The sequence below is a fragment of the Salvelinus sp. IW2-2015 genome, unplaced genomic scaffold (assembly GCF_002910315.2).
Source record: "Salvelinus sp. IW2-2015 unplaced genomic scaffold, ASM291031v2 Un_scaffold16393, whole genome shotgun sequence".
NCBI classification, from domain to species: domain Eukaryota; kingdom Metazoa; phylum Chordata; class Actinopteri; order Salmoniformes; family Salmonidae; genus Salvelinus; species Salvelinus sp. IW2-2015.
Window position 1 is genome coordinate 996,738 of NW_019957565.1, and position 27,149 is coordinate 1,023,886.

Here is a 27,149-nt window from a genome sequence, read left to right on the forward strand (position 1 = left end):
CAGTGAGGTGAGTCCAAAAATGTCTTGCTGCTGCATAAATGATGTAATATGCCAGGGAGATATGTATTCTGTAGCTAAGAAAGTAATACTAAGTGTATGTTGTGTAGTAAGCTGTTAGTAACCCATGTGCCTCACCCTAATAATTTGGTCCCTTTCCCCCTCATAACTTAGCCTACTGTTCTGACTTGGTTGGTGGTGCACATGTAGCCTATAGCCTGTTTTAGAGAAATGTAATCATAAAATATTGTAAGTGCTTTCATTGCTTATATGCCCCCTTTATTTATCCTACGGTTCTGACTTGGTGTACAGGGAGAATACTGTAAGAACGGCCCATGTTCTGAATTGTGTCGCTGTATATTTCAAAAGTGCTGAACTAATAGTTATATTGACTACGTCCGTCCTAGCTCGCTCATTGTCAATCGAAAATACGGATTGTTTCTTATCCGCTCGTCGTCCCCTTATGCCATAGTTTGTACATCTGAATTGTTAGTAGAAACCACATTTGTTTAAGCAAGTCAGCCATGTTTTTTTTTAAGACAGTAAATGAGGCTGAATAAACTGTTTTGCTGCCAGACAAGGATTCACTCTGTGGTGCTGAAAAGAAAGCTCTGCTGTTGGGACAGCTTTATGTAGGTCCTAACAGTGTGGGCAGCATTTGTCACCGCTATAGTGCAATGAATGTATTGTTTAGTGTTGTGTAGTGGCTTTGCTGGCATGCATCAATTTTCTTTTGAGTTTGCCCCACCCAGATTTACATGCTGAAATTGTCATTGCTTTCTGCTTCCGTATGGCAAGCTGTATCGATGCACCAAGTCTGGAACAAACAGTTGCCCTGAACAGCTTCTATCCCCAAGCAATAACACTGCTAAATAGTTAACCAAATACAGTGCATTCAGAAAGTATTCAAACCCCTTGACCTTTTCCACATTTTGTTACATTACAGCCTTATTCTAAAATTGATTAAATCGTTTTTTTTCTCATCGATATACACACAATACCCCATAATGACAAAGCAATAACTGTTTTTAGAAATGTTGGCAAATGTATAAAAAATAAATATATATATCCCATTTACTTAAGTATTACTCAGTACTTTGTTGAAGCACCTTTTGGCAGCGATTACAGCCTCGAGTCTTCTTGTGTATGACGCTACAAGCTTGGCACACCTGTATTTGGGGAGTTTCTCACATTCTTCTCTGCAGATCCTCAAGCTCTGTCAGGTTGGATGGGGAGCGTGGCTGCACCGCTATTTTCAGGTCTCTTCTCGGATATTTGATCGGGTTCAAATCCGGGCTCTGGCTGAGCCACTCAAGGACATTCAGAGACTTGTCCCGAAGCCACTCCTGCGTTGTCTTGGCTGTGTGCTTAGAGTTGTTGTCCTGTTGGAAGGTGAACTTTCACCCCAGACTGAGGTCCTGAGCACTCTGGAGCCGGTTTTCATCAAGGATCTCTCTATACTTTGCTCCGTACTTTCCCTTGATCCTGACTAGTCTCCCATTCCCTGCCGCTAAAAAAACTCCCCACAGCATGATGCTGCCACCCCGAAGCTTCACTGTAGTGGTGCCAGGTTTTCTCCAGATGTGACACTTGGCATTCAGGCCAAAGAAACCTTGTTTTTCATGGTCTGAGAGTCCTTTAGGTGCCTTTTGGCTAACTCCAAGTGGGCTGTCATATGCCTTTTACTGAGGGGTGGCTTCCGTCTGGCCACTCTACCATAAAGTCCTGATTGGTGGAGTGCTGCAGAGATTGTTGTCCTTCTGGAAGATTATACCATCTCCACAGTGAGTTCTTGGTCACCTCCCTGACCAAGGCCCTTTTCCCCCGATTGCTCACTTTGGTTGGGCATCCAGTTCTAGGAAGAGTCTTAGTGGTTCCAAATTTCTTCCACTATTCTTGGGGACCTTCAATGGTGCAGAAATGTTTTGATACCCTTCCCCAGATCTGTGCCTCGATACAATCCTGTCTCCGCGCTCTACGGACAATTCCTTCAATCTCAAGGCTTTGCTCTGACATGCACTATCAAATGTATTTATATAGCCCTTCTTACATCAGCTGATATCTCAAAGTGCTGTACAGAAACCCAGCCTAAAACCCCAAACAGCAAGCAATGCAGGTGTAGAAGCACGTGGGACCCAACTGTGGGACCTTATAGAGACAGGTGTGTGCCTTTCCAAATCAATCAATTGAATTTACCACAGGTGGACTTCAATCAAATTGTATAAACATCTCAAGGATGATCAATGGAAACAGGATGCAGCTGAGCTCAATAATGAGGCTCATGCAAAGGGCCTGAATACTTATGTAAATAAGGTATTTCTGATTTTAAAAAATTCAACATTTGCTAACATTACTAAAAACCTGTTTTCGCTTTGTCATTATAGGGTATTGTGTGTAGGTTGATGAGAGAAAAAATTATTTCATAAATTTTAGAATAAGGCTTTAACGCTATAAAATGTGGAAAAAGTCAAGGGGTCTGAATACTTTCCGAATGCACTGTAGATTTGGCCCTGTTTTTTAGGTTGTTGTCCTGCTGAAAGATTCATTAATCTACCCGTGTCTGGTGGAAAACAGACTGAACCAGGTTTTCCTCTAGGTTTTCGTATGTGCTTATTGTAAAAAAAATAATATATATCCTGAAAAACTCCCCAGTCCTTAACGATTAAAAGCATACACACAATGGTGATTTTAGCATGTAAATCTTGATGTGGCAAAAAAAAAAAAAGTGGGATGCATGCCAGCAAAGCCACACCATATTTTCTGCTGGCCAGCCCCACCACAGAAAGCACTGAGCTAGGCTGAAACACCTGCATTTTGGAGCTGCCTTACTCAAGAAAGCAAAAATGAGACCATGTTTGTACGCAGCTTTATTAACTCAGACTTTTTTTAAACTTTTTTTTTTACATTGTTTGCAAAATTATATGTGACACGTATTAATGCCATAATAACAAGAAAAACAGGCAAAAAATATATGTTTATGAAGCATGTGACAAATACAATTCGATTGGATGTCAGAAGTGGGATGGCGCAACTACCTGCAACAGTGCGAACTCTCTTTGGATTGTGGTTAGCATACTTCAGTTGACTTGAAGTCAGGGTTTTAGCCCTGCAGTGGTTGCACTTTGGTCATAATTTACTTTCATACATGATTTGAAGCTATCATAATTAAAGGAATATATTATATCCTTGTGTTTCTGATTATGATAACCTTCGGCAGTTTGACTAATTCAAGTATCTCATGAAAGTATACGTTCATACTTCAAAATCAAGGCGTTTATTTCATTTATTGAAATGACTGGAACTCTTACAGACAGGCGTTTAACCAGGTAGCAAAGACGACTGACTGAAAACGTGCCCCTCGTGCAGAACGTTGACGCTTTTTCTCCATTCACCCTCCTCCTTCCACAGTCTGAGCACACACATATACAACCACCCGCAGTTAGTTTGACTGCCATCGGCTTGGTGCACCACGGTTCCGTTTCTTTTTCCTAGTGTAAAACAGCTGTAAATGACAGTGCGGCACTGCATTGGAGGCTCTGACTTAAAAGGGTTCATACATTTACACCTGGATACGGTTGCTCTCAGGACGACAGGGTGGAGACATCAAGACTGAGTCAGGTAGTTAGCCAGTTTAGCTAACTAGCTAACGATAGCTAGTATATTTGGAGTAGTCGAGAAATGGCTAGCTAGCTATATTTTCTTTAGCTGGCTAGCTACAGTAGCTACGTATCCAACTGCCCAGCTGTTTACGCAGCTAACTAGTAGCTGGGTGAAATTGGTTGCACATCATTAGCAAGCTGCTTAGATTGATGCATTGCTAATAGCTAGCTAACTATGATTGCATAGACAAAAGAATCGAGATACAATAACGGGTTTGCATTGCCAAGTAGTGGAAAGGCAATTTTTTTCATGCACGCTTCCAAATCTACCTAGTTAACGTTAGTAACCTTAACGTTACCAACTAGCTATCTAACGTTAGCTAGTTTACAGGTACATTTTTTTACATTATTGATTTGATTAATTTCATTTTTACCTTTATTTAACTAGGCAAGTCAGTTAAGAACAAATTCTTATTTTCAATGACGGCCTAGGAACAGTGGGTTAACTGCCTTGTTCAAGAACAGAACGACAGATTTGTACCTTGTCAGCTCGGGGATTCGATCTTGCAACCTTTCGGTTACAACGCTCCAACCACTAGGCTACCTGCCGCCAGCCGCTAGCTGTTTAGCTAGCTATGTAGTTTTTTGCACAACATTAAATCACCCACATAAAATCGTGTATTTACGATAGCTTAGCAAGCTAGTAACTGGCAGTGCGTTGTCACTGTGGCCGTTTAATTTGTGCACAGATTGTCGTTTTAATCAATACCTCTTCACTGATGTCAAAACAATGTCTCATTTTAAGACGTATAGGCACCTATAGGGTCGACCTCTACTGTTTCAAGTGGATTCGGACTTGACACAAGCCTGTCCTGTTCTGAGAGGTGAGTACATTTCATATGATTTCTGTACCCGGATGATGATATGATCCACGTTATACACTGGGGATTTGAAATGCAATTGCGTCCAAAATGTCCACTGAAAGGAAATGATGGCAATGAAGCAAATTGTGACGATTTTCCCACTACTTCCAGCTCCAGTCTGGGGAGGGAGTCATTAATTTAAATAGAACCTACTTTTTGGACTATACAGTGCCCCTAGAAAGCATACAGCCCCTTTTTGTTGTCTTATGGACCAGAATGAATTGACAATCAACTCTCCTCTTGATCCTGTACCCAGTTATTGGCAATGATAATCATACCAATAACATGATGCTACCATCGCATGCTTTAATATGTGGATAAAAAAATTATGTTTGATTGGCCCAGACACGGGCTAAGTTCTCAATGCTGCCACAATATACTAGGCTACATTAGTGATACCATCGATACTGCATACAGCCCCTTTTTTGTTGTCTTATGGACCAGAATGAATTGACAATCAACTCTCCTCTTGATCCTGTACCCAGTTATTGGCAATGATAATCATACCAATAACATGATGCTACCATCGCATGCTTTAATATGTGGATAAAAAAATTATGTTTGATTGGCCCAGACACGGGCTAAGTTCTCAATGCTGCCACAATATACTAGGCTACATTAGTGATACCATCGATACCGCTTCCCTTCCCTTAACAAGGAGGAAGCTTGGCCCCAGTGATGTACTGGGCCGTACGCACTACCCTCTGTAGTGCCTTGCGGTCGGAGGCCAAGCAGTTGCCATAACAGGCTGATGCAACCAGTCGGGATTCCCTCGATGGTGCAGCTGTAGAACCTTTTGAGGATCTGAGGACCCATGCCAAATCTTTTCAGGCTCGTGAGGGGGAATAGGTTTTGTCGTGCCCTCTTCACGACTGTCTTAGTGTGTTTGGACCGTGATTGTTTGGAACTTGAAACTCTCAACCTGCGCCACTGCAGCCCCATTGAGGAGAATGGGGGTGTGCTCGGTCCTCCTTTTCCTGTAGTCCACAATCATCTCCTTTGTCTTGATCACGTTGAGGGAGAGGTTGTTGTCCTGGCATCACACGGCCAGGTCTCTGACCTCCTCCCTATAGGCTGTCTCGTCAATGTCGGTAGTCAGGCCTACCACTGTTGTTATTGGCAAACTTGATGATGGAGATGATGATGGAGTCGTGCCTGGCCATGCAGTCATGAGTGAACAGGGAGTACAGGAGGGGACTGAGCACGCACCCCTGAGGGCCCCCCCGGTTGAGGATAAGCGTGGCGGATGTGTTGTTACCTACCCTTACCACCTGGGGGCGGTCTGTCAGGAAGTCCAGGATCCAGTTGCAGAGGGAGGTGTTTAGTCATAGGGTCCTTATCTTAGTAATGAGCTTTGAGGGCACTATGGTGTTGAATGCTGAGCTGTAGTCAATGAACAGCATTCTCACATAGGTGTTCATTTTGTCCAGGTGGGAAAGGGTGTTGAGTGCAATAGAGATTGCGTCATCTGTGGATCTGTTGCACATTTCCTTGACCAGCCTTTCAAAGCACTTCATGGCAACAGATGTGAGTGCTATGGGTCGGTAGTCATTTAGGCAGGTTACCTTCGTGTTCTTGGGCACATGGACTATGGTGGTCTGTTTGAAACATGTTGGTATTACAGACTCAGTCAGGGACAGGTTGAAAATGTCAGTGAAGACACTTGCCAGTTGGTCAGCACATGCTCGGAGTACACATTCTGGTAATCCGTCTGGCCTTGCGAATATTGACCTGTTTAAAGTTCTTACTCACATCGGCTGCGGAGAGCGTGATCATACAGTCATCCGGAACAGCTGATGCTCTCATGCATGCTTCAGTGTTACTTGCCTCGACACGAGCATAGAAGTAATTTAGCTCGTCTGGTAGGCTCGTGTCACTAGGCAGCTCGCGGCTGTGCTTCCCTTTGTAATCTGTAATAGTTTGCAAGCCCTGCGACATCCGACGAGGATCGGCGCAGGTGTAGTATGATTCAATCTTAGTCCTGTATTGATGCTTTGCCTGTTTGATGGTTTGTTGGAGGGCATAGCGGGATTTCTTATAAGCTTTCTTATAAGCTTTAGAGTCCCGCTCCTTGAAAGTGGCTGCTCTACCATTTAGCTCAGTGCAGATGTTGCCTGTAATCCATGGCTTCTGGTTGGGGTATGTATGTGTGGTCACTGTGGGGACGACGTCATCGATGCATTATTGATGAAGCCAATGACAGATGTGGTGTACTCCTCAATGCCATCGGAAGAATCCCGGAACATATTCCAGTCTGTGCTAGCAAAACAGTCCTGTAGCTTAACATCTGCTTCATCTGACCTCTTCCTTATTGACCGAGTCACTGGTGCTTCCTGCTTTAGTTTTTGTTTGTAAGCAGGAATCAGTAGGATAGAATTATGTTCAGATTTTCCAAATGAAGGGCGAGGGAAAGCTTTGTACGCGTGCGTCTGTGTGTGGAGTAAAGGTGGTCTAGAGTTTGGCAAGTCTTGTATTCTCGCACAAATTCATGAATTAGTGGCTTTATATATATATTTTCTTCGAAAAATCAATATATTTTTCTGTAAAACTGTTTATAATTGGTTGCTCCTATTCGGCAAAAGGGGAAGTAATATGCTTGAGCTGGTTGGCTTTGACAGCAGTTAGCCTAAGTGTTGGACAGTGTAGAGCCCTTTGGTCATAGGGTGATGCAGAAAAGATGCTTGCACGCTACGTTTCAGTGTGCGTGTATTACCCAATCTTACACACACACACACACCTTGAATGCATGCGCTGGTTAGCAAGTTACATGCTGGTTGCCAGAGTGTGATCACCAGAGCTTGACAGTGAATTGTTGGACAGTGTAGAGCCCTTGGGTTTTCTGGTGATGCAGAAAAGGCTCACACACACATACACACACACACAGAGGATATTTCAGTGTCTGTGTGGGGGACAGTGTGCATGTTGATTTGTCCCTCTTCAGTTGCATGACTTAGCAGATGAACAGTGCCTATTTAGCCTCTGGCCCCACTGGCATCCCACACACAACCTTAATTTTAACCAGGACCAAACCTCTCATAATAGGTTACTCACTGTGATGAGGCTTGCAGTTCTTCCCTATGGTGTAGTTTTACCTTTTTCAACAGTTGTCTAAAAGACACAAGTTCCCACCTTTTTTTGTAGTCTTCCAAACAATATGTATTCCACAGACATGGCATTTGCAGGCTTCAATTGAAAAACTATTATTCCAATTGATTTTAGTTTTAGCTTACAGCCATTTTGTCAGATGAATATTATCTACAACAAAGAATGATACATGACAAAATGCTCTTTAGTTTTAACATACGTATTATGGCCTCTATCAAGTCATAAATGCTCTTTGGTTTTTCAGGGGAGAGAAGCAGGTGACATGACTGGAGCTGGGGCTGAGGATGACATCCCATTGGGTGAAAGGAAGACGGTCACAGACTTCTGCTACCTGCTGGACAAGTCCAAACAACTCTTCAATGGTCTAAGGTCAGTCTCTGTCTCTTGAGGTTTCTGTATTTGTGTTTTGATTTATGGCTGTTGTTGAGTCGTTTCTAAATGTTTACTTCTCAATGGAATACTCTTCAGTTATGTGACATTCAATGCAGTAAGGTATAAAATATATAACAAATACGCTAGGTTTGGGCACTGTTAATCGATCAATCCAATAACCAAACGGACGTTAGTATTAGATTACTTGAGTGAGTGTTTTAACATTGAAAAAGCTCTAATTGGTAGGCCTATATTAACATTGAAAAAGCTCTAAACGGTAGGCCTATAACATTGAAAAAGCTCTAAATGTAAATTATCCTTGTGACATTTTTACCTTCAAGGATATACCATGATATTTAAAATTCTTAATTTAATAAAACAATAAACTTTTGAATGTAGTTTTTATAACAGTGCATTGAGCTTCTTCTGTTCATTTAGCCATACAGTCTTGTCTCGAGACCGGTATGTTATTTCCCACATAGCAATTACAGACATGTACCTAATGGAGTTTCCACAAGACCTGACACCGATCAATGCAAAACACTCACCAGAAAACCCTTTTGTTTCAAAGTTAGTTCTATCATGACACACATCATATTTCTCTTGTCAATAACAGAGTTTCCATCCAACCTTTTATGCGAGTAAAGTACGTCAGATAAAAAATGTCACGACAGGCCTGATGGAAACAGATATTTTGTGGGTAAACTTTCCAAATGTCGACAAAACAAAACTGTAGACAACGTGGGATCATGTTTTTGTTGGGGAAATAGATTATGCTACAATTGAGGTGGAAATGCTTTTGTGTGCAAAGATTGACATAACCATCACGGCGAAGTAAGCATCGTGTTACTGCAAGTTATGTTGTGTGGTCCTCCCACTGCGACTTGGAAAAGCATGGACAGTTTTTTAGGCTACAGACAAAATAAGTTATGATGAACTTCACAGGGTGGTGAAAGTGCACAGTGATGAGCTTGGTGCTCCTTTACAAACCATAGACGTGGTGGTGAAATGATGATCGGTGCTTGGCTGCCAATTGAGAAGTAAAAATTATCCTGCTCTTATCCATAATCTCGTCATGTACCGTCTGCATTGTATCTGCAAGTGGTTGGCTGGAGCTCACGTACCAAGATCAGCATGGGCACATTTGCTGTTTATGGCAGACTTTTTGTGCCAAAATCATCGACAGTGATAAAAATAAAATGGAAACACAACTCTTTTTTCCCCCGATAAAGTAAACGTTATACGACTAAGTGCTTTTTATGTTCACCAGGTCAGTTTAATTGAAACACACCTCTGGTAAGAAAATGCACATATTTTTTAAATGCAGATTTTAGAATATTCGCATTAAAATCTGTCACAAATTGCTGTTAGCCAAAACTCCCGGATTAAAGCAGTCTGTCCCATTTACCTCTGCCATGTGCCTTTGCTTCGTTTTGATTTGTCGGCAATATTTATTTAAAAACATTTTTTGCAATTCAGATATCCGAAAACATGCCATGATATTATTTGAATAGTAAAATGTCAAATGCCAATCCCTCACCTGCACACGTTATATTAAGTAAATGGCTCGTAGACCTGAAATGATCAGTGTTGAAAATAAGGTCCACACTCTTAGAATTAAGGTGAATAAAAATATTAAGCTGTATTACACAATTTCTTTGTATCAACCCCAATTTAAAGAGTGGAACCATGTCATTTCTAATGTGGCTCTGTCTCTTTTGCCAAACCTTACTGTTGGGTTAAGATGTTTTCTTTTCAATACATCACATACACAGAATACACGCATGCAATCACGCATACATTAAAATGGAAAAATATTCATGTCAGACCATGTGTTCGGCGTATCCCATGTGGCCAACGGGTTGTGTTTGAGTTAATCAGTCATTTCTCGTCTATTTTTAGTCTGGGTATGTCAGTAGCTGCAGGCCTCCCTTCGCTCTCTCTCTGTCTCCCTCCCCCGCTCTATCCCTCTGTCCCTAACAAGTGTGTACAGTAGTAACAGCGCGTGCCTGAATGATTGTCTGAGAGCTTGGAATTGGTCGCTTCATTACTTCTCCATTCTGCTCGTCCCTGGGATGTATGGCTAGAAACTGAAGTGGCGTGACTGGCATCCCACTCTGAAACAAACGCTTCCCTAGAAGAGATGGGAAACACTGCCTACTCTAATTGCAGCTCGACTCACTGCAACGGTGTTGTCAGACAAAAGTGTTGTGGCTGGTAGTAATTGAGAAACATGCATCGCAATGATGTTGTCAAACATGACTGTTTTGGCTGACGCATTGGTGAAACCGGTCTCACTGCATCAGCGTTGTCCTGCGTAGAAGCCCTTTGTGTTGACATGGGAGGGCTTTACGGGGGTGTGTTTATGATAATTGCCTGTGCTTGTCCGCTCAAGCCAACATAAACAAGATTTAACACTCAACAAAACATGGTTTCACCAATCCCAAATGAGCCCAAAGGACTGGAGCATCTTGCACTGTGCAATCAGCTCTCTGCACTAGGGATGGGCACTGTTATTCAAAATATCTGAACTGACGTTAGTATTAGATTACTTGGGAGAGTATTCATTTTGGAAAAATAATGTCCACTCGACATTGAGACTTGTCCCGAAGCCACTCCTGTGTTGTCTTGGCTGTGTGTTTAGGGTCGTTGTCCTGTTGGGTGGTGAACCTTCGCCCCAGTCTGAGGTCCTGAGTGCTCTGGAGCAGGTTTTCATCAATGATCTCTCTCTACTTTGCTCCGTTCATCTTTCCCTCGATCCTGACTAGTCTCCCAGTCCCTGGCACTGAAAAACATCCCCACAGCAAGATGCTACCACCACCATGCTTTACTGTAGAGATGGTGCCAGGTTTCCTCCAGATGTGACGCTTGGCATTCAGGCCAATAAGATCAATCTTGGTTTCATCAGACCAGAGAATGTTGTTTCTCATTGTCTGAGAGTCCTTAAGTGTCTTTTGGCAAACTCCAAGCAGGCTGTCATGTGCCTTTTACTGAGGAGTGGCTTCCGTCTGGCCACTCTACCATAAAGGCCTGATTGGTTGTCCTTCTGGAAGGTTCTCCCATCGCCGCAGAGGAACTCTGGAGCTCTTTCAGAGTGACCATCGGGTTCTTGGTCACCTCCCTGACCAAGGCCCTTCTCCCCAGATTGCTCAGTTTGGCTGGGCGGTTTTGCACACTCAACATTTAACCGTGTGTATCAAGAATGGTCCACCACCAAAAGGACATCCAGCCAACTTGACACAACTGTGGGAGGTATTGCAGTCAACATGGGCCAGCATCCCTGTGGAACACTTGACACCTTGTAGTCCATGCACTGACGAATTGAGGCTGTTTTGGCGGCAAAATGGGGTGTAACTCAATATTAGTAATGTGTTCCTAATGTTTTGTACACTCAGTGTATTTTGACTATCCGGATATCCGAAAAAAATATATAATGATATTATTTGAATAGTGAAATAATGTCAAATGCCCATCCCTACTCTGCACACTGGTCCTATAGTAGCCGTCACACTGGGCGATTTGTTAACACACGACAAACATCCTCCACCTTACAATTTGGGAGTTACCAGGGAAACAGCTCCAAGGGTTTGTGTGTGTGTGTAGTAGAATCTATGACTCATGCGAAGAGATGAGGATGGAACGATAACTAATGGAATTGATTGGCCTAAATGTTGACATGGATGTTTAAAAAATAAAGAAATCACATTATTTTATGTTGCACTCCATGTGATCATTATGTATGTTTACAGTATAGGATTGCAAATGATTTAGAAAGAAACGAACTCGTGTTGCTGTAGAGCGTGGCAATTTCCCTCCAGCTTTGGTGTCTCTTTATTTTGATCACATTAACTCCCTGACGAGCTCAGGCTCAAAGACAGCTGTTGTCTTTTATCGCTCCAGACTTGGTTCCACATGGAGTGTGATGCCTGTAGCCCTGTACCTGGAAACCTTTTGTAATTGGTAGGATTCACAGGTGGCTGGTGGAATCTTAATTCATTGGGGAGGAGTAATGGCTGGGATGGAATAAATCAAACGGTATCAAACACATCCAACCCATGGTTTCCATGTGTTTCATTCCATTCCAGCCATTATTATGAGCCGTCCTCCCCTCATGAGTCTCCTGTGGTAGGATTCTTATCATCCTGATGGGTCCAGGCAGCGTAGCTTTTTGGACGAGGCCTGCGTGTGAAATCTGGGGCACAGTGACCCTGTCTCTGGAGGCTTGGTCCCATCCTGGAATTAACCAAAGCCAGCCCTGCTGCAGTGCTCTGTTCCTCCATGCTAATTACAGAGGTTTGGTTATTAGAATCAGACCAAAGATTGGGATCAGTGTCCTAGTTCTTCTTTGGGACTTTGCTTGTTTGGTGCCCTGTGTCTGATTTCAATTAAATAATTGGAATTGTTATGAATAAACTAGGGGATTTATCATTTTATATATGGTAACTGCAGACATGTCAAATGCAACAAAGCTTGCCTTTTTACACATTGTAAATAAGTACCCTTCCATTCACAATAGAAAATACTTTGTAATTACAGTGCATTAAGAAAGTATTCAGACCCCTTCCCCTTTTCCACATTTTGTTACGTTACAGCCTTATTCTAAAATTGATTACATTCATTTTTATCCTCAGTCTACACACAATACCCCATAATGACAAAGTGAAACAGGTTTTTAGACATTTTTGCCTAAAATGTATAAAAAATAATACATACATTTTATATATATAAGTATTCAGACCCTGTGCTATGAGACTCAATTCAGCTCAGGTGCATCCTGTTTCCATTGATAATTCTTGATGTTTTTTTTCAACTTGATTGGAATCCACTGGTGGTCAATTCAATTGATTGGACATGATTTGGAAAGGCACACACCTGTCTATATAAGGTCCCACAGTTGACAATGCATGTCAGAGCAAAAACCAAGTCATGAGGACGAAGGAATTGTCCCTAGAGCTCCGAGACAGGATTGTGTCAAGGCACAGATCTGGGGAAGGGTACCAAAAATGTTCTGCAGCATTGAAGGTCCCCAAGAACACAGTGGCCTCCATCATTCTAAAATGGAAGAAGTTTGGAACCACCAAGACTCTTCCTAGAGCTGGCCACCGGCCAAACTGAGCAATCGGGGGAGAAGGGCCTTGGTTAGGGAGGTGACCAAGAACCCGATGGTCACTCTGACCAAGCTCTAGAGTTCCTCTGTGGAGATGGGAGAACAAAAGGACAAGGACAACAATCTCTGAAGGACAACAATCTCTGCAACACTCCACCAATCAGACCTTTATGGTAGAGTGGTCAGACAGAAGCCAGTAAAAGGCACATGACAGCCTGCTGGGAGATTGCCAAAAGGCACTTTAGGGACTCTCAGATCATGAGAAACAACATTCTCTGGTCTGATGAAACCAAGATTGAACTCTTTGGCCTGAATGCCAAGCATCACGTCTGGAGGAAACCTGGTACCATCCCTACAGTGAAGCATGGTGGTGGCAGCATCATGCTGTGGGGATCATTTTCAGCCTGCAGGTACTGGGAGGGAAAGATGTCTGGATTGAGGGAAAGATGAACGGAGCAAAGTACAAATCAAATTTATTTGTATAGCCCTTCTTACATCAGCTGATATCTCAAAGTGCTGTACAGAAACCCAGCCTAAAACCCCAAACAGCAAGCAATGCAGGTGTAGAAGCACGGAGAGATCCTTGATGAAAACCTACTCCAGAGCGCTCAGGACCGTGGACTGGGGTGATGGTTCACCTTCCAACAGGACAATGACCCTAAGCACACAACCAAGACAACGCAGGAGTGGCTTCAGGACAAGTCTCTGAATGTCCATCTCTAGAGAGACATGAAAATAGCTGTGCAGCGACGCTCCCCATCCAACCTGACAGAGCTTGAGGATCTGCAGAGAAGGATAGGAGAAACTCCCCAAAGACAGGTGTGCCAAGCTTGTAGTGTCATATCCAAGAAGACTCGAGGCTGTAATCGCTGCCAAAGGTGCTTCCACAAAGTACTGAGTAAAGAGTCTGAAATACTTATGTAAATTTAATATTTCACTTTATTTTTTATAAATTTGCTTACATTTCTAAAATCCTGTTTTTTCGCTTTGTCATTATGGGGTGTTGTGTGTAGATGTAGGGGGAAAAATATTTAAGCAATTTTAGAATAAGGCTGTAATGTAACTGTGGAAAAAGCCAAGTGGTCTGAATACTTTCCGAATGCTGTGTGCACGTGTGTGTGTTATTATTTTGAGCAGATGGTCAGGGGGCTGGAACATAACTGCAAATTGAATCTTAAGACCAGACAGATTTATTTGCTTAAAACACAGGGTTTCCGTTAGCCGGTAAATGCCGGCTTTTGGCCAACTAAAATAAATGAAAAACCGATAAATAAAATTGTTGCTGGCAAAATCGACCTAGATAAGAAAAATGTATCCATTGCAAAATAATGCTTTTTATTCATTGATCGAAATACCAGTCGATGTGCTCCAATTTCAAAATCAAATATACTTCATAAGCTAATAAATCCTCAAGCTGCTTGGAAATTAGTGTTAGGGGTGTGTGTGTGTGTATCTGTGTATGTGTGTGTGTGTGTGTGTTTATATTTTTACTCACGCAAAAGACTTGAGGTCCTCAAGGGACTTCAGCTAAGTGTACCCTGACTGGGCAAAATTGGCAAAGATTGTGTTTGATTATCCCTGTTCCCAGTGTGCCTGCCGAGAGTGGATTCTTTCTCCAAAACAAGAGTAAAAACAGCTTCAAAATCGCACCTTCTTGAGGACAAAGTAATGAGGCTAGCTAGTGTTCATCAAGCTGCTCCAAGTAGTTGGACAGTTTAAACTTCCCAACAGCAGCGGCTCACTTTGAGCAGGCCAAGGTCCACTGCAAACGCAAGTAAATTGGATGCAAATGAATGTGTTCGTCAGACCCGGTCCTAGCAGTTCTGCTGGCCCCCTAGGCAAGATCAACATATGCCGCCTGTATCATGTATAGTATAAAGATTTGGAATGGATTGCTAGACTTGTATAATGTGTATCATGCGCCACTGGGAGTGTTTCAGTTGAGCTTATTCAGTAGCACTTCGAAACGAAAGATCGTTGCCAACTATTCACATCGGAGAGTTACAATGTTGCAATCACTAGGCAGCTAACTGCCTATATTAGAAAACATACTTGTTATCAATAAACCACGTTCATGGAGTGTACAAAACATTAGGAACTCTCTTTCCATGACATAGACTGACCAGGTGAATCCAGGTGAAAGCTATGATTCCTTATTTGTTGTCACTTGTTAAATCAACTTCAATCAGTGTAGATGAAGGGGAGGAGACAGGTTAAAGAATGTTTTTTTAAGCCTTGAGACAAGTGAGACATGGATTGTGTATGTGTACCATTCAGAGGGTGAATGGCAAGACAAAATATTGAAGTGCCTTTGAACGGGGTATGGTAGTAGGTGCCAGGCGCACCGGTTTGTGTCAAGAACTGCAACGCTATACATGTGTATGTATATATATATATATATATATATATATATATATCACACATCATAACCCCACTATAGTTCAAATTACAATAAACATAACATTTACTAACATCATCAGTAGAACTGTACAAAGAGTGAGATCATTTCAGCTTTGGAAACAAATGCTTTCATGAATGCATGGCTAGTGCCTCATTTCACAGGAGCATTGTAAAATACGTTTTCTTTCAATGAACCAGCCTTAACGAATTTTGTTTTCCAATGTCAGTTATACAATTTCTTAATTTTGTGGCCGTCTAGTGTCCTCATTCCACTGCTGTGGTGCTGAATCGCAGCGGGAGTGAGACGGGCTGGCCCGGTCATGGCTAGAAGGGATCAAGCTTTTGTCAAATGAACGTCAAAAGTAGATTTTTTTTTGTTGCATTTTACCTAACCCTTTTCTTAACCTTTTAATATAATTATCCTAACCTCCCACGAAAAGTCAAATTTGACGTTAATTTGACAAAAGCTGGGGCCCTTCTAGCCATGACCAGCCGGCCCTGGTGTTCATAGACATACACGTTTAGTTTTTTATTAGGCCTAATCTAAATGTTCATGCCTAGGCTAAATTAAACTAGAGGGGCCTAGATTCTATTTGAAAACATCTGCTTTATTTATTTATTAATTAAAATGTTCATACAAATAGGGCAGGTCGTTCGCTAATTATATTACGCAAATGTTATATTTTGGAGTTTGTTTTATTAGTTTAATATGTAGGCAACTTGTTCTTCTAGGCTAAATGTTTTAAATTTAAAATTATATTCAGTTATGATTTATAGCAGGGATGAAGACACAACAGTCAATGTTTTGCTTTTCAATACATTTTCATTTCTATTCTGTTAAAATGAATTACAATCCAAATGTGATTTTGTGCACCTTGGTGGACGCCCTAATGCGTTAAGCACCCTATGCATATGGAAGTCCGGTAAATGAAAATCTTGCGGGTCACGTTGTCAAGCGGCAAATTTTCAGAAACCCTGCTAAAACATAATAATTTCGAACCTTGCTTACATTAGTATACGATCACATTCTCTATATTATGCATGGGAATACTTTGGAACAGATTTTCACAAAATAAATCACTTGGTGGTGATGTTTAAAAATGCCCCTGCTCCATGGTATTGGAATAGCTTTATGTAAAGTGAGTAAGAACATTTTAAGTGGATGATTAAATAAATAGCATTTCATTTACTTAAGACCCACCCCTTTTTACACAACGACACCCACATTTGTATTGGTTATCCAGTATCTTATTAGTTTGACCGGAAACAACAGAGCAGGTTTAGCGATCTTGCGGATTTCCTTCTCCATCCCTTCACTCTGCTTGGGAATAAGTATTTTGGGTATTAATCTTGTTCATAGCGATACGAAATTAATGGTGGATGGAATTAGGCTAAGTTGAATTCTGCTTGATTATTTGACCCATATTCCTGACTTAACAGTCATGACATTGTTTCCCACAGCCAGGAAGGGCGTTAGGGTAAGAGATAATCACACGGGGAAAAACTGAGCAATCAGTAGGCCTCAGTGTTACATACCAGTATATAGGAGCACACGTTTTCTTTGTGTCATGTTTACGAATGAATCTTTTATCCATTCTCCTTTGAATATCTTAGGAAGGCAGTATCGTTTAACACAATGTGTTTTCAAAAATAAGTGCACACCCATACATCTCCCCTTTTGAGTACAAAGACTAGAGTTTGAAATGTATCGTTGGTCTGTCTGTTGTGTTTAGTGTATCTGCATTCCATATTCTGTATGCCAGTCTGGGTGAGAAATTTGTCAGATGGATAATTGTGGCAAAAATGATGTTGCAGGGAAGGATTTTGGCTGTGTAGTGTTGACCAGTATCGTATTGGGTGTTTTCAGGCTATGCGTGCGTTTGCTGCTGCACTTTTGCCGCCACAGCCACCATTGCCCGTTCCTCTCCTCAGTCTCCAGACACGTTGTCATGGCAATGCTTCAATGATAACAACGAGGCCCGGAGCTTCAGCGGGAAATTAGAGGCAAAGTGGCCGACTTGCACCCCAGCTGACAGGCAGACCTCATCCGATTCCATCACATCCCCACCCCTCTGACTCACTACTGCACGCAGCATAGCCCACACACACACACACACACACACACACACACACACACACACACACACACACACAACTCCTCAGGCACAACGTTGGCTATTAGGAAAGCAAAAAATAGCTCAATGTCCAGAGAATGTTTCTGAGGTAGACCTTCAGAGGGTCTCAACATAGCCTTTCTGCTTTGCTGTTGTGTGAATGAGTTGATTTGACAGCTCAGAGGTGACCTGGATGTAAGTTTTGCATATGTATACTTCGCTATTAAAAAATATGGTTACTAAAACTATCTTCCAAAGACAGCACTACTGTTTCCTCTGTTGATTACCCAGCTCAAATTTTAGTTCGACCAAATCCCTCTTTGCTTCCCCTATTTTGTTGTAATTTTTATGAATTGTTATTCAGTTGCATCATAATATACTCAGGTGTAGCTCTGGGACACTCAGTGGGTAGTGCCTCTGAGGCAGACAGATGTACACTTAGAAATGATAAAACCATGTGTCATTACAAAGCTGTCGCATAGAATTCCCCCAAATAATAAAAACATAATAAAGGTGATATGTGCACACCTGCAAAAAGTGTTAAATGTCATACTTGTAGTAGTAAAGGCCGCCCCCAAGGCACTAAGCTCTAATAAAGAGGTGTAATCACATTACAATGTCATCATTTGCTATGTGGTTGAAGGCTGGAAGGTTTCCCTTTCTCCAATCAGGAGAGAAGGTGTGAGACTGTTATACTTTTCCTTCTTCTCAATCCTCCTCACCCTTTTGTCTCTTGCAGAGATCTTCCTCAGTACGGACACAAGCAGTGGCAGTCCTACTTCGGCCGCACCTTTGACGTCTACACCAAGCTGTGGAAGTTTCAGCAGCAGCACAGGTCAGCTGATCACTGACGGCTCCGTTCTCTCTGACACACATTTCCCCAGATAGATCAACAACGTTTGAGCCTAGTGGATGAGATGGAGAAATCTGTTGGCTTAAACGTTCATTTTAAACGCAGCATTGCTTCTTTTTTTCTGTTCTTGCTTGGGAGCAGGCAGGTCCTGGACAATCGGTATGGCCTGAAGAGATGGCAGATAGGGGAGGTGGCGTCCAAAATAGGCCAGCTGTACTACCACTACTAGTAAGGTTCCTCCAACTGCACGCACTCACACACACAGACTGTCACATATCCTTATCATTCATGTCCTGGAACATTTTGTTGGTCTGATCTGTGCTTTAACTCCGGTAACTTGTGTGAAAACAAATCCTGGTTCAAGCAATTGATTGTACTTCATGGAGAGGTTGGTCCAGTATCTAGGACCTAGGAGTGGGCCCGACTCTAAATCCATTATTCGGATGTGCACAAAAAGTGAATTTGGGAAAATAATTCTGAAACATTTAGTATTTGCTGCCATTTGTAGCTATTTAGTTGCTAAATGTAGCACTGTTTGTGTGCACCTGTGAATTAAGCAATATAAAAGGTACAATGACTAAAAACAAGAGGAAAATCTTGTCAACTAAAATTACTTACTTTTTTGGGATTAAAACTAATAGGTTTGGCATAACTGCATTTTGGAAAGACTGACTAAAACAAAATAAAAAAACGGGTGGCAAAATAAATACCTAAGTATCATGTAATCCAATGTGGTGGTGTGAGGTGCATGGATTTTTTAAAACGATATAAAACCAAGCTGACATGCAGAATTTGTGTTTCCTAAAGTGTTCTTTAAGTGTATTGAGTTTTAAGTTGATCAAATTTGTTTCTTAATACACTTATTCAGGAACTACCGGTGTACCAGTGTCACACTCAATACAGAGAGTTCTTGGCACACCATTTTCTCTTTTTGTGTTGTAGTCTTCGTACCTCAGAAACAAGTTACCTGAATGAGGCCTTCTCGTTCTACTCGGCCATCCGTCAGCGGTCCTACTACTATCAGGTCAACAAAGAGGATAGGTGAGTGCCAACGCATGGCATTTTATTGATTTTTAAGACATTTGTTCGAGCACTCTGAACATGCCCGTCTGGCTTCTATTCAGGTTTTGTCCCAGGAGGTTAATGCTAGCCAGAGGCTGTTGTAACATAGCAAAACAACTGAACTATGCACTTTAAAAGCGGCCTGGGTCAATTGAATACAGACATGGTATGGATAAAACCATATACCTTTGTATTTGGAGTGAAGTATCCCTGACTGTCAGACAACTTAACAATAATGCAAAAATACATATGAGTAACGGGTAGTTTATATACTTGCAATTTCTGTGATAAAAAAAATATATATTTTAACCCTCAGCACATAACTTTTTTCGACATGTTCAAGTGCTTTTGAAGTCTGAACAACTCTTCAACCAATGAGATTTTAGCTAGCAAACTAATGTTGTTAATAACTTAGCTAGCTTGCTAATGTTGGCAATGTGGTCAAACTAGCTACATGATAAAGGCTGTAAATGGCTTTGTTTCATTACCTTCAGGTTGAAAAGGTGAGAAGTCAGTGATGAAACGTGTCAACTTGTAGACTCAAATTCTGAGTTTCCCACTTGTTACTCCGACTTGGACCGTCATTCGGCTATATTAGAGTTGGACAGTTGTATTTCCGACAGCACTTGAATGCACATTTTTAGCCACTTAATAATTATCTGTTTGCTGCTGAACCAGGTGAACGTAGTAATGGGTTAGCTGGCTTGCTAACATTTTATTTATTTTTTTATGACATTTTTCAAAACCCAGCTAAACCTGGGAAAGGTGGGTGAGTGATTTAGCTAGCAACAAGGAGCAACAATCCACATGGGCATAATGATAGAAGTAAATTTTTATGTAATGTTATATGATATTTGTTGGTGTTTATGGTAGACTGAGACAAATTACATAATCACATTTAACAAAATTGTTGTGAATGTTCCAACAGCTACATTTATTTAGTGCTGCTGGAACAAAACACATTAACATTTTACTCTGTGTGTGTTTGTGCTTGCCAGGGAAAGATTGTAACACAACTTTGCTTTCTTCCATTGTCTTCCCCCTCCTGTTAGGCCTGAGTTGGTAGTGAAGAAGCTTCGGTATTATGCCCGCTACATAGTCGTCTGTTTACTTCTGAACAAGATGGACCTAGTGAAGGTGCTGGTCAAGGTAAAAAATCTGAGGATAAACAAACGATTACCAGAGGAAGTTCTCAATCTCATTTGTATTTATTTAGGCCTTTTTGTTGTATTTTATTATTGGAGTTTAATATAAAGTGGAGTGCAGAAGTTTCAGCCTGAATTTTTCATTTTTTACTCTTACAAAAATACACATATTTAACTAGCATGCATTAGTGTGCTGTGTATAGTGTGTATAACAGTGGTCTCCCCTCCTGCAGGAGCTGTCAGAGGAAATCGAGGACTATACCCAGCGATTCAACACAGAAGATCAGTTAGAATGGAATCTGGTCTTACAAGAGGTGGCAGCTTTTGTGGAGGTCAGATTCCGAATAGGTTGTGTGATTGTATTGATATTTAGGCTACGTGTGCCTTTTTAAAATTGATTTAGTTCTGTCCTTGAGCTGTTCTTGTCTATTAATGTTCTTTCATGTTTTGTGTGGACCCCAGGAAGAGTAGCTGCTGCTTTCGCAACAGCTAATGGGGATCCTAATAAAATACAAAAGAATAACTTGACTGTATATAAAGAAACACTGCAGGAGTGTTTTACTCACTAATGATTGGCAGTTAACCCCCTAGAGTAAATTTGCATTGGCTGCGTCTCAATCCACCTTATCTGTTGATGTCGCCCTTCCGCATATGCGGTGAAAGGTGGCAGAGCTAGAGGGGTGTTTGTCAGACCATGAGACATCCCGAAAATCAGTCTACTCACAAAAACTTCGGTAGCGTCCGAACAGTTTGATCTACAAACTTCATGGAAAGATGAGACTAACGAACACGATAGTTCTCCAATTTGCGCCATGACCTCCACAAGTCTCACGTGACTCGTCTGAAGTCGGTACAGCCGATCTGCCAACTTCGGTCTGTAGCGTCCCAACAGTTTGGGCTACACTCTATGACCCCTCTGTGGAAAGGCGAGTCTCTACCGGACATGTATATGTCAGTTGTTTTGCTCTAGGACGCTTACAAGAATAGTCTGAAGATAGCCGGGTACCAGTTTAAAAAATGAATGAAAATATACACCACCCGAGGGCCATTATCAGCAGCCATCACTCCTGTGTTCCAATGGCACGTTGTGTTAGCTAATCCAAGTTTATCATTTTAAAAGGCTAATTGATCATTAGAAAACCCTTTTGCAATTATGTTAGCACAGTTGAAAGTGTTGTTCTGATAAAATAAGCAATAAAACTGGCCTTCTTTAGACTAGTTGAGTATCTGGAGCATCAGCATTTGTGGGTTCGATTACAGGCTCAACATGGCCAGAAACAAAGAACATTCTTCTGAAACTCGTCAGTCTATTCTTATTCTGAGAAATTAAGGCTATTCCATGCGAGAAATTGAAGATCTCGTACAACGCTGTGTACTACTCCCTTCACAGAACCAGAATAGAAAGAGGAGTGGGAGGCCCCGGTACACAACTGAGCAAGAGGACAAGTACATTAGAGTGTCTAGTTTGAGAAACAGACACCTCACAAGTCCTCAACTGGCAGTTTCATTAAATAGTACCTTAAAAACACCAGTCTCAACGTCAACAGTGAAGAGGCGACTCTGGGATGCTGGCCTAGGCAGAGTTCCTCTGTCCAGTCTGTGCTCTTTTGCCCATCTTAATCTTTTATTTTTATTGGCCAGAATCAACTAGTCTAAAGAAGGACAGTTTTATTGCTTCTAAAATGAGCACAACACTTTTCTGCTGTGCTAACATAATTGCAAAAGGGTTTTGTAATGATCAATTAGCCTTTTAAAAGGATAAACTTGGATTAGCTAACACAACATGCCATTGGAACACAGGAGTGATGGTTGCTGATAATGGGCCTCTGTACACCCATGTAGATATTCCATAAAAAAATCTGCCGTTTCCAGCTACAGTAGTCATTTACCACATTAACAATGTCTACAGTGTATTTCTGATCAATTTGATGTTATTTTAATTGACAACAAAATGTATAAGTGACCCCAAACCTTTTTGAATGGTAGTGTATATGGAGAAACTAGTTCAGTGCCTAAAATAAGGGGTTAAATCCTTGTCAAAAAAGTAAGAGTCCTGATCTTTTGTATATCTCTCAGATACAGAACAGACACTTCAGAACAAACTTCCTTTAGATTTTTTGTGGGACTATCTGTTATTCCATGAAGCTGTTATGCGTTGCAATGGGCTAATAGCAGTAAGCTTTAAAAAAACAAACGTTTTTTTTTACCTTATGGAGTTCTAAAATTTCAAATCAAACAGCTAAATGATCCTTGGTATGACCATATGTTCGCTTAGTAGAACCCCCACGTACTTAGACTCTTAAAGATTTGAAAGGGATACTTCAGAATTTTGGCAATGAAGCCCTTCATCTACTTCCCCAGAGTCAGATGAAAAACTCATGGATAACATTTTTATGTCTACATCCAGTATGAAGGTAGTTAGCCAATGCTAACTAGCGTGTATGTTAGCAGTTTCCCTAGACTTCCAATCATTGCGCTAACACTAGTTAGCAACTTCCTTTAAACTGCATGCAGAGACATAAAAATGGTATCCACGAGTTCATCTGACTCTGGGAAAGTAGAGTAAGAGCTTCATTGCCAAAATGACCCTTTTAATGGACATTCTATGTGCAGGGATATTTCATAAAGATTCTCAGAGTAACCTTTTGCAGTCTTGAGAGAAATTATCAGCTTTGAGGATGGATTTGGCTTATGTCGTTATAAGCAAAGGTTTAGATTTTTAACGATATTGGTATGAACTTACTGTATCCCGTCACGATCTCTTGATGACTTTTACCTTTCTGTGCCTACTGCCAATTTCCTACTACGAAAGGGGAAAATGTCATCATAACTTATGAATGAAGGATATACCAACACTTAAAGGAGGCTTCCACAAGTCAGCAAAAATCAGATGGGTTTCCACCAAGCATTACTGAAGTACTGTAATTTAATTAATTCAGGATTATGGGGTTGAAATTATCATTGTATATTTATGTCAATCTGTGATATTTTGTGTGAAAGATTTTACATACCACAGAAGTATTACTAGAATGGTGTGCACAATGGAGTTGAAGTGAAGCTATGAATGTTTTGTTTCTGTGAGCAGGCAGACCCAGTGGTGGTGCTGAACGATGAAAATACTGTGGTCTTCACATCCAATCGGCTACAGGAGGGGGGCGTGCCTCAGTTGGAACAGGGAATGGTAGTTGGCCAGCTCACCCTGGCAGATGCACTAATCATTGGAAACTGCAACAACCAGGTGTGTGAACACAGATTCTAGTCTAAAGCGCAGCTCTAAAACAACCTCTTGACCAGTCTGGGGACCCACATTCTAAACTATAATCATTTGTGTTTGTCAGGTAAAATTCAGTGAGCTAACCATCGATATGTTCCGCATACTCCAAGCTTTGGAGCGGGAACCAGTCAACCTGGCTACTACAACTTCTAAACCTGGAACATTGGTGAGGGGGAATACTGGAAACGCATCTTACACTGTGTGGTGGACAACAACATAGACAGAATATTGCAAATGTAAAAGTCTCGAATGTGATATGGGAGAAAGGCAGCGCCGGAAACCCTACATGAAACCTGTCCTGTAAACAGCTGCTTACTCCGTTTCTTCCTTCACAGGCCCTTACCCCATGTCTTCCTTCACAGGAACCCAGCGAGAAGCCAGCCAAGAGAGAGAACCCTCACAAGTACCTGCTGTACAAGCCAACGTTCAGCCAGCTCTACACCTTCTTGTCTGCCTCCTTTAAGGTCAGTCTCCAACTGTCTCCCCGATGTGTCTCCCTTCACTTGTAACCTGTGAGAAAGACCCGATCGCGTGACGGTTAACAAAATTTCATGACCGCCACAGCCCTAGTCCTACCCAATGGAAATGAAAACGCTGAACAGAAAGAAATCTACATCCTGTTCTAGAGTACATCCTAATGGAATCCCATCAGAATTGTATGAAATATCAATAAAATGTATATTTTAAAACATTAATGATTTTTGGATGATATTGGCTGATTTTAGGTGTTGTTTTGTAGGAGTTGCCAGCGAACAGTGTGCTGCTCGTCTATCTTTCAGCTACTGGAGTCTTCCCTACCGGACGCTTGGATTATGAGGGTACACCAGCCCCCCCCCCCCCCCCCCCAATTCTGTAAACACACACACACTCACTAGTTCACACACTGGTCACGTTCTTGCAGCAGGAGCTGAAATTCATCTGATAATTTATTCAAAAAATTTGATTGATTTTTTATCAGGACCATATGACTTTGGAGGAGTTCTCACCAACACAAACCGTGATGTGGTGAATGGGGAGACTGTACAGAAAAGGAACCAAGCCCAAAAAGAGATGCACTGGTAAGGAACAGGCTCTGGCAATCCACTGTCCTCAATATGTTTTTTGGCAGACATGAGATGCATGTACAGTATTGGCCTTTAAAAAGTTACATCGAACTTCTTGCACAGCCCACTTTATTTATTAACACACTCTACAATATTTGCCCAAATTGTTTGTAACGTGTGTGTGTGTACATGCAATTACTGTTGACTCCTGTATGCCTTAGCCTTCACCCTGGGGACTTGTTCCCTTTCACCCGGAAGCCTCTTTTTGTCATTGTGGACTCTTCCAACAGCACAGCCTATAAGGTTGGTGAGAATTACATTAATCACAATTACACCTTTTTTGGGTTAAGAGAAGGATAATGATAACTGAGGTGCTTTTCATACATTGCTAAAACACTCAACTTAAATTGATTGATGTTAGTTCCCTGGATTTTCATCATTATTTTACTGAACAACAATATAAACGCAACATGCAACAATTTCAACGTTTTTACTGAGTTACAGTTCATGATCCCAAGTGGCGCAGCGGTCTAAGGCACTGCTAGAGGCGTCACTACAGACCTGGTTTGATTCCAGGCTGTATCACAACCGGCCATGATTCGGAGTCCCATAGGGTGGCGCACAATTGGCCCAGCGTCGTCCGGGTTAGGGCTTGGTCGGGGTAGGCCATCATTGTAAATAAGAATTTGTTCTTAACTGACTTAATTAATAATGAAATAAAAATATAAGGAAATAAATCAATTGAAATAATATCACTAGGCCCTAATCTATGGATTTCACGTGACTGGGCAGGGGTGCAGCCATGGGTGGGCCTTGGAGCACAGGCCCAGCCAATCCCCACAAAAGTGCTTTATTGCAGACAGAAATACTCCTCMCTMCCMCCCCCCCCCCCCCCCCYAATTTTAAGATGCATTTAAGGAAAAGTGGACTATTCCTTTTGAGAATTCAGTCTGGCGTGATCCTTACTAACGCTATGCCTTGTATCTCCATGTAGAATTTCACCAATCTCTTTGGTCAGCCGCTGGTGTGCCTGCTATCTCCCACAGTCTATCCAAAGAGCATGCAAGGTTAGTTTGTCACTATTATTATAGCTTTTTACACCTCTGTACTCCTCTTAATTAGCGTGTTACAGGCAACCGTCAATTACTTTCAATGTTGAAGTCGGCAATTACACTATGCCATACTCTTAACTATTCTAGAAAATAGCTCTTAGAGCTTGTCAGTTAATTCTCAAATGCGTTGACCTATTGATACCAGCCATTGTACTCATTTAGGCCTATTTATGTGGCAGATTATTTTCCATTGGATTCTGCAATTATTTTAATTCATTTTATTGATTGGTTTAGAAATGTGTGTGCAGAATAAGCCACGTGAGATGAGACATTGTTTTTGTGGGTGTTCTGAGAAACTGTTCTATGAATGTCTCTCAACCTGGTCTCCTTCTCTCAGACCAGTCTCAGCGCGGCAGCCTCTTCACACTCTTCCTGTACTGCCCCCTTCTGGCCTTCCTGTCAGTGTGTGGCCTGAGCAGCCTGCGCCAAGGATTGTGGGAGAAGGCTGAGGAGTTTCTACACAAGGTGTACCGTGACATCGGCCAGATGATCACACGCTCACAAGCTATAGGTGTGTTTTTTGGCAATTTTTTAAAGATTTTAAGTGCAAATATCACAACCATAATGGTGGAATTTCTCCTTCACAGACCAAGCCTTTCTACAGTTCTACGGTGATGAGTTCCTCCGATTGTTACTGATCCGCTTTGTGTTTTGCTCGGCTACACTGAGACTGCACAAGCTCTTCCGGGTAAATCAGTTTTATTGTGCCCTTGGTACTTAGTTACATCTCCCATAGTTATTCATGGTAATTAGGGGGTTAAATGTAATGTCCCTTCTCTCTCTGTCTGCCGTTTGCAGGAGTCCAGGAGCTTCCCGGAATCGTACCCTCAGCTCCCCAAACAGGACACGGTGGAGAGCAGCCTCCTGCAGAAGCACGTTCTGGACCTGGCCGCCATGTTGGATGTGCGGAGCCTCTTTTGGGACGGAACGCTGGACGTGAACTACTAACCTTCAGCTGCCCAGCTAGTCACCACAACTATACAAACACAGACCAACCACAGACACACAGACCACCGCTATACACATTCGCACAAGAGTCCTCA

General features: G+C 41.8%; 1 protein-coding gene across 2 annotated transcripts; it reads left to right on the forward strand.

Moving 5' to 3' along the window:
- Positions 1-3,414: 3,414 nt before the first annotated feature.
- scai (suppressor of cancer cell invasion) lies at positions 3,415-27,149 on the forward strand. 2 transcript variants are annotated; one of them, XM_024146451.2, is made up of 18 exons: positions 3,415-3,615; positions 4,402-4,480; positions 7,869-7,993; positions 18,357-18,452; positions 18,612-18,698; positions 19,413-19,511; positions 20,585-20,681; positions 20,911-21,009; positions 23,763-23,915; positions 24,016-24,117; positions 24,287-24,415; positions 24,691-24,769; positions 24,910-25,009; positions 25,216-25,297; positions 25,989-26,061; positions 26,444-26,617; positions 26,694-26,794; positions 26,905-27,149. In XM_024146451.2, exons 3-18 carry the CDS (start codon positions 7,887-7,889, stop codon positions 27,052-27,054), a joined length of 1,728 nt encoding a protein of 575 aa, XP_024002219.1. In that variant the 5' UTR covers positions 3,415-3,615; positions 4,402-4,480; positions 7,869-7,886; the 3' UTR covers positions 27,055-27,149. The 2 variants fall into 2 exon arrangements, with proteins under 2 accessions (XP_024002219.1, XP_024002221.1); XM_024146453.2 differs by having other exon boundaries at positions 24,314-24,415.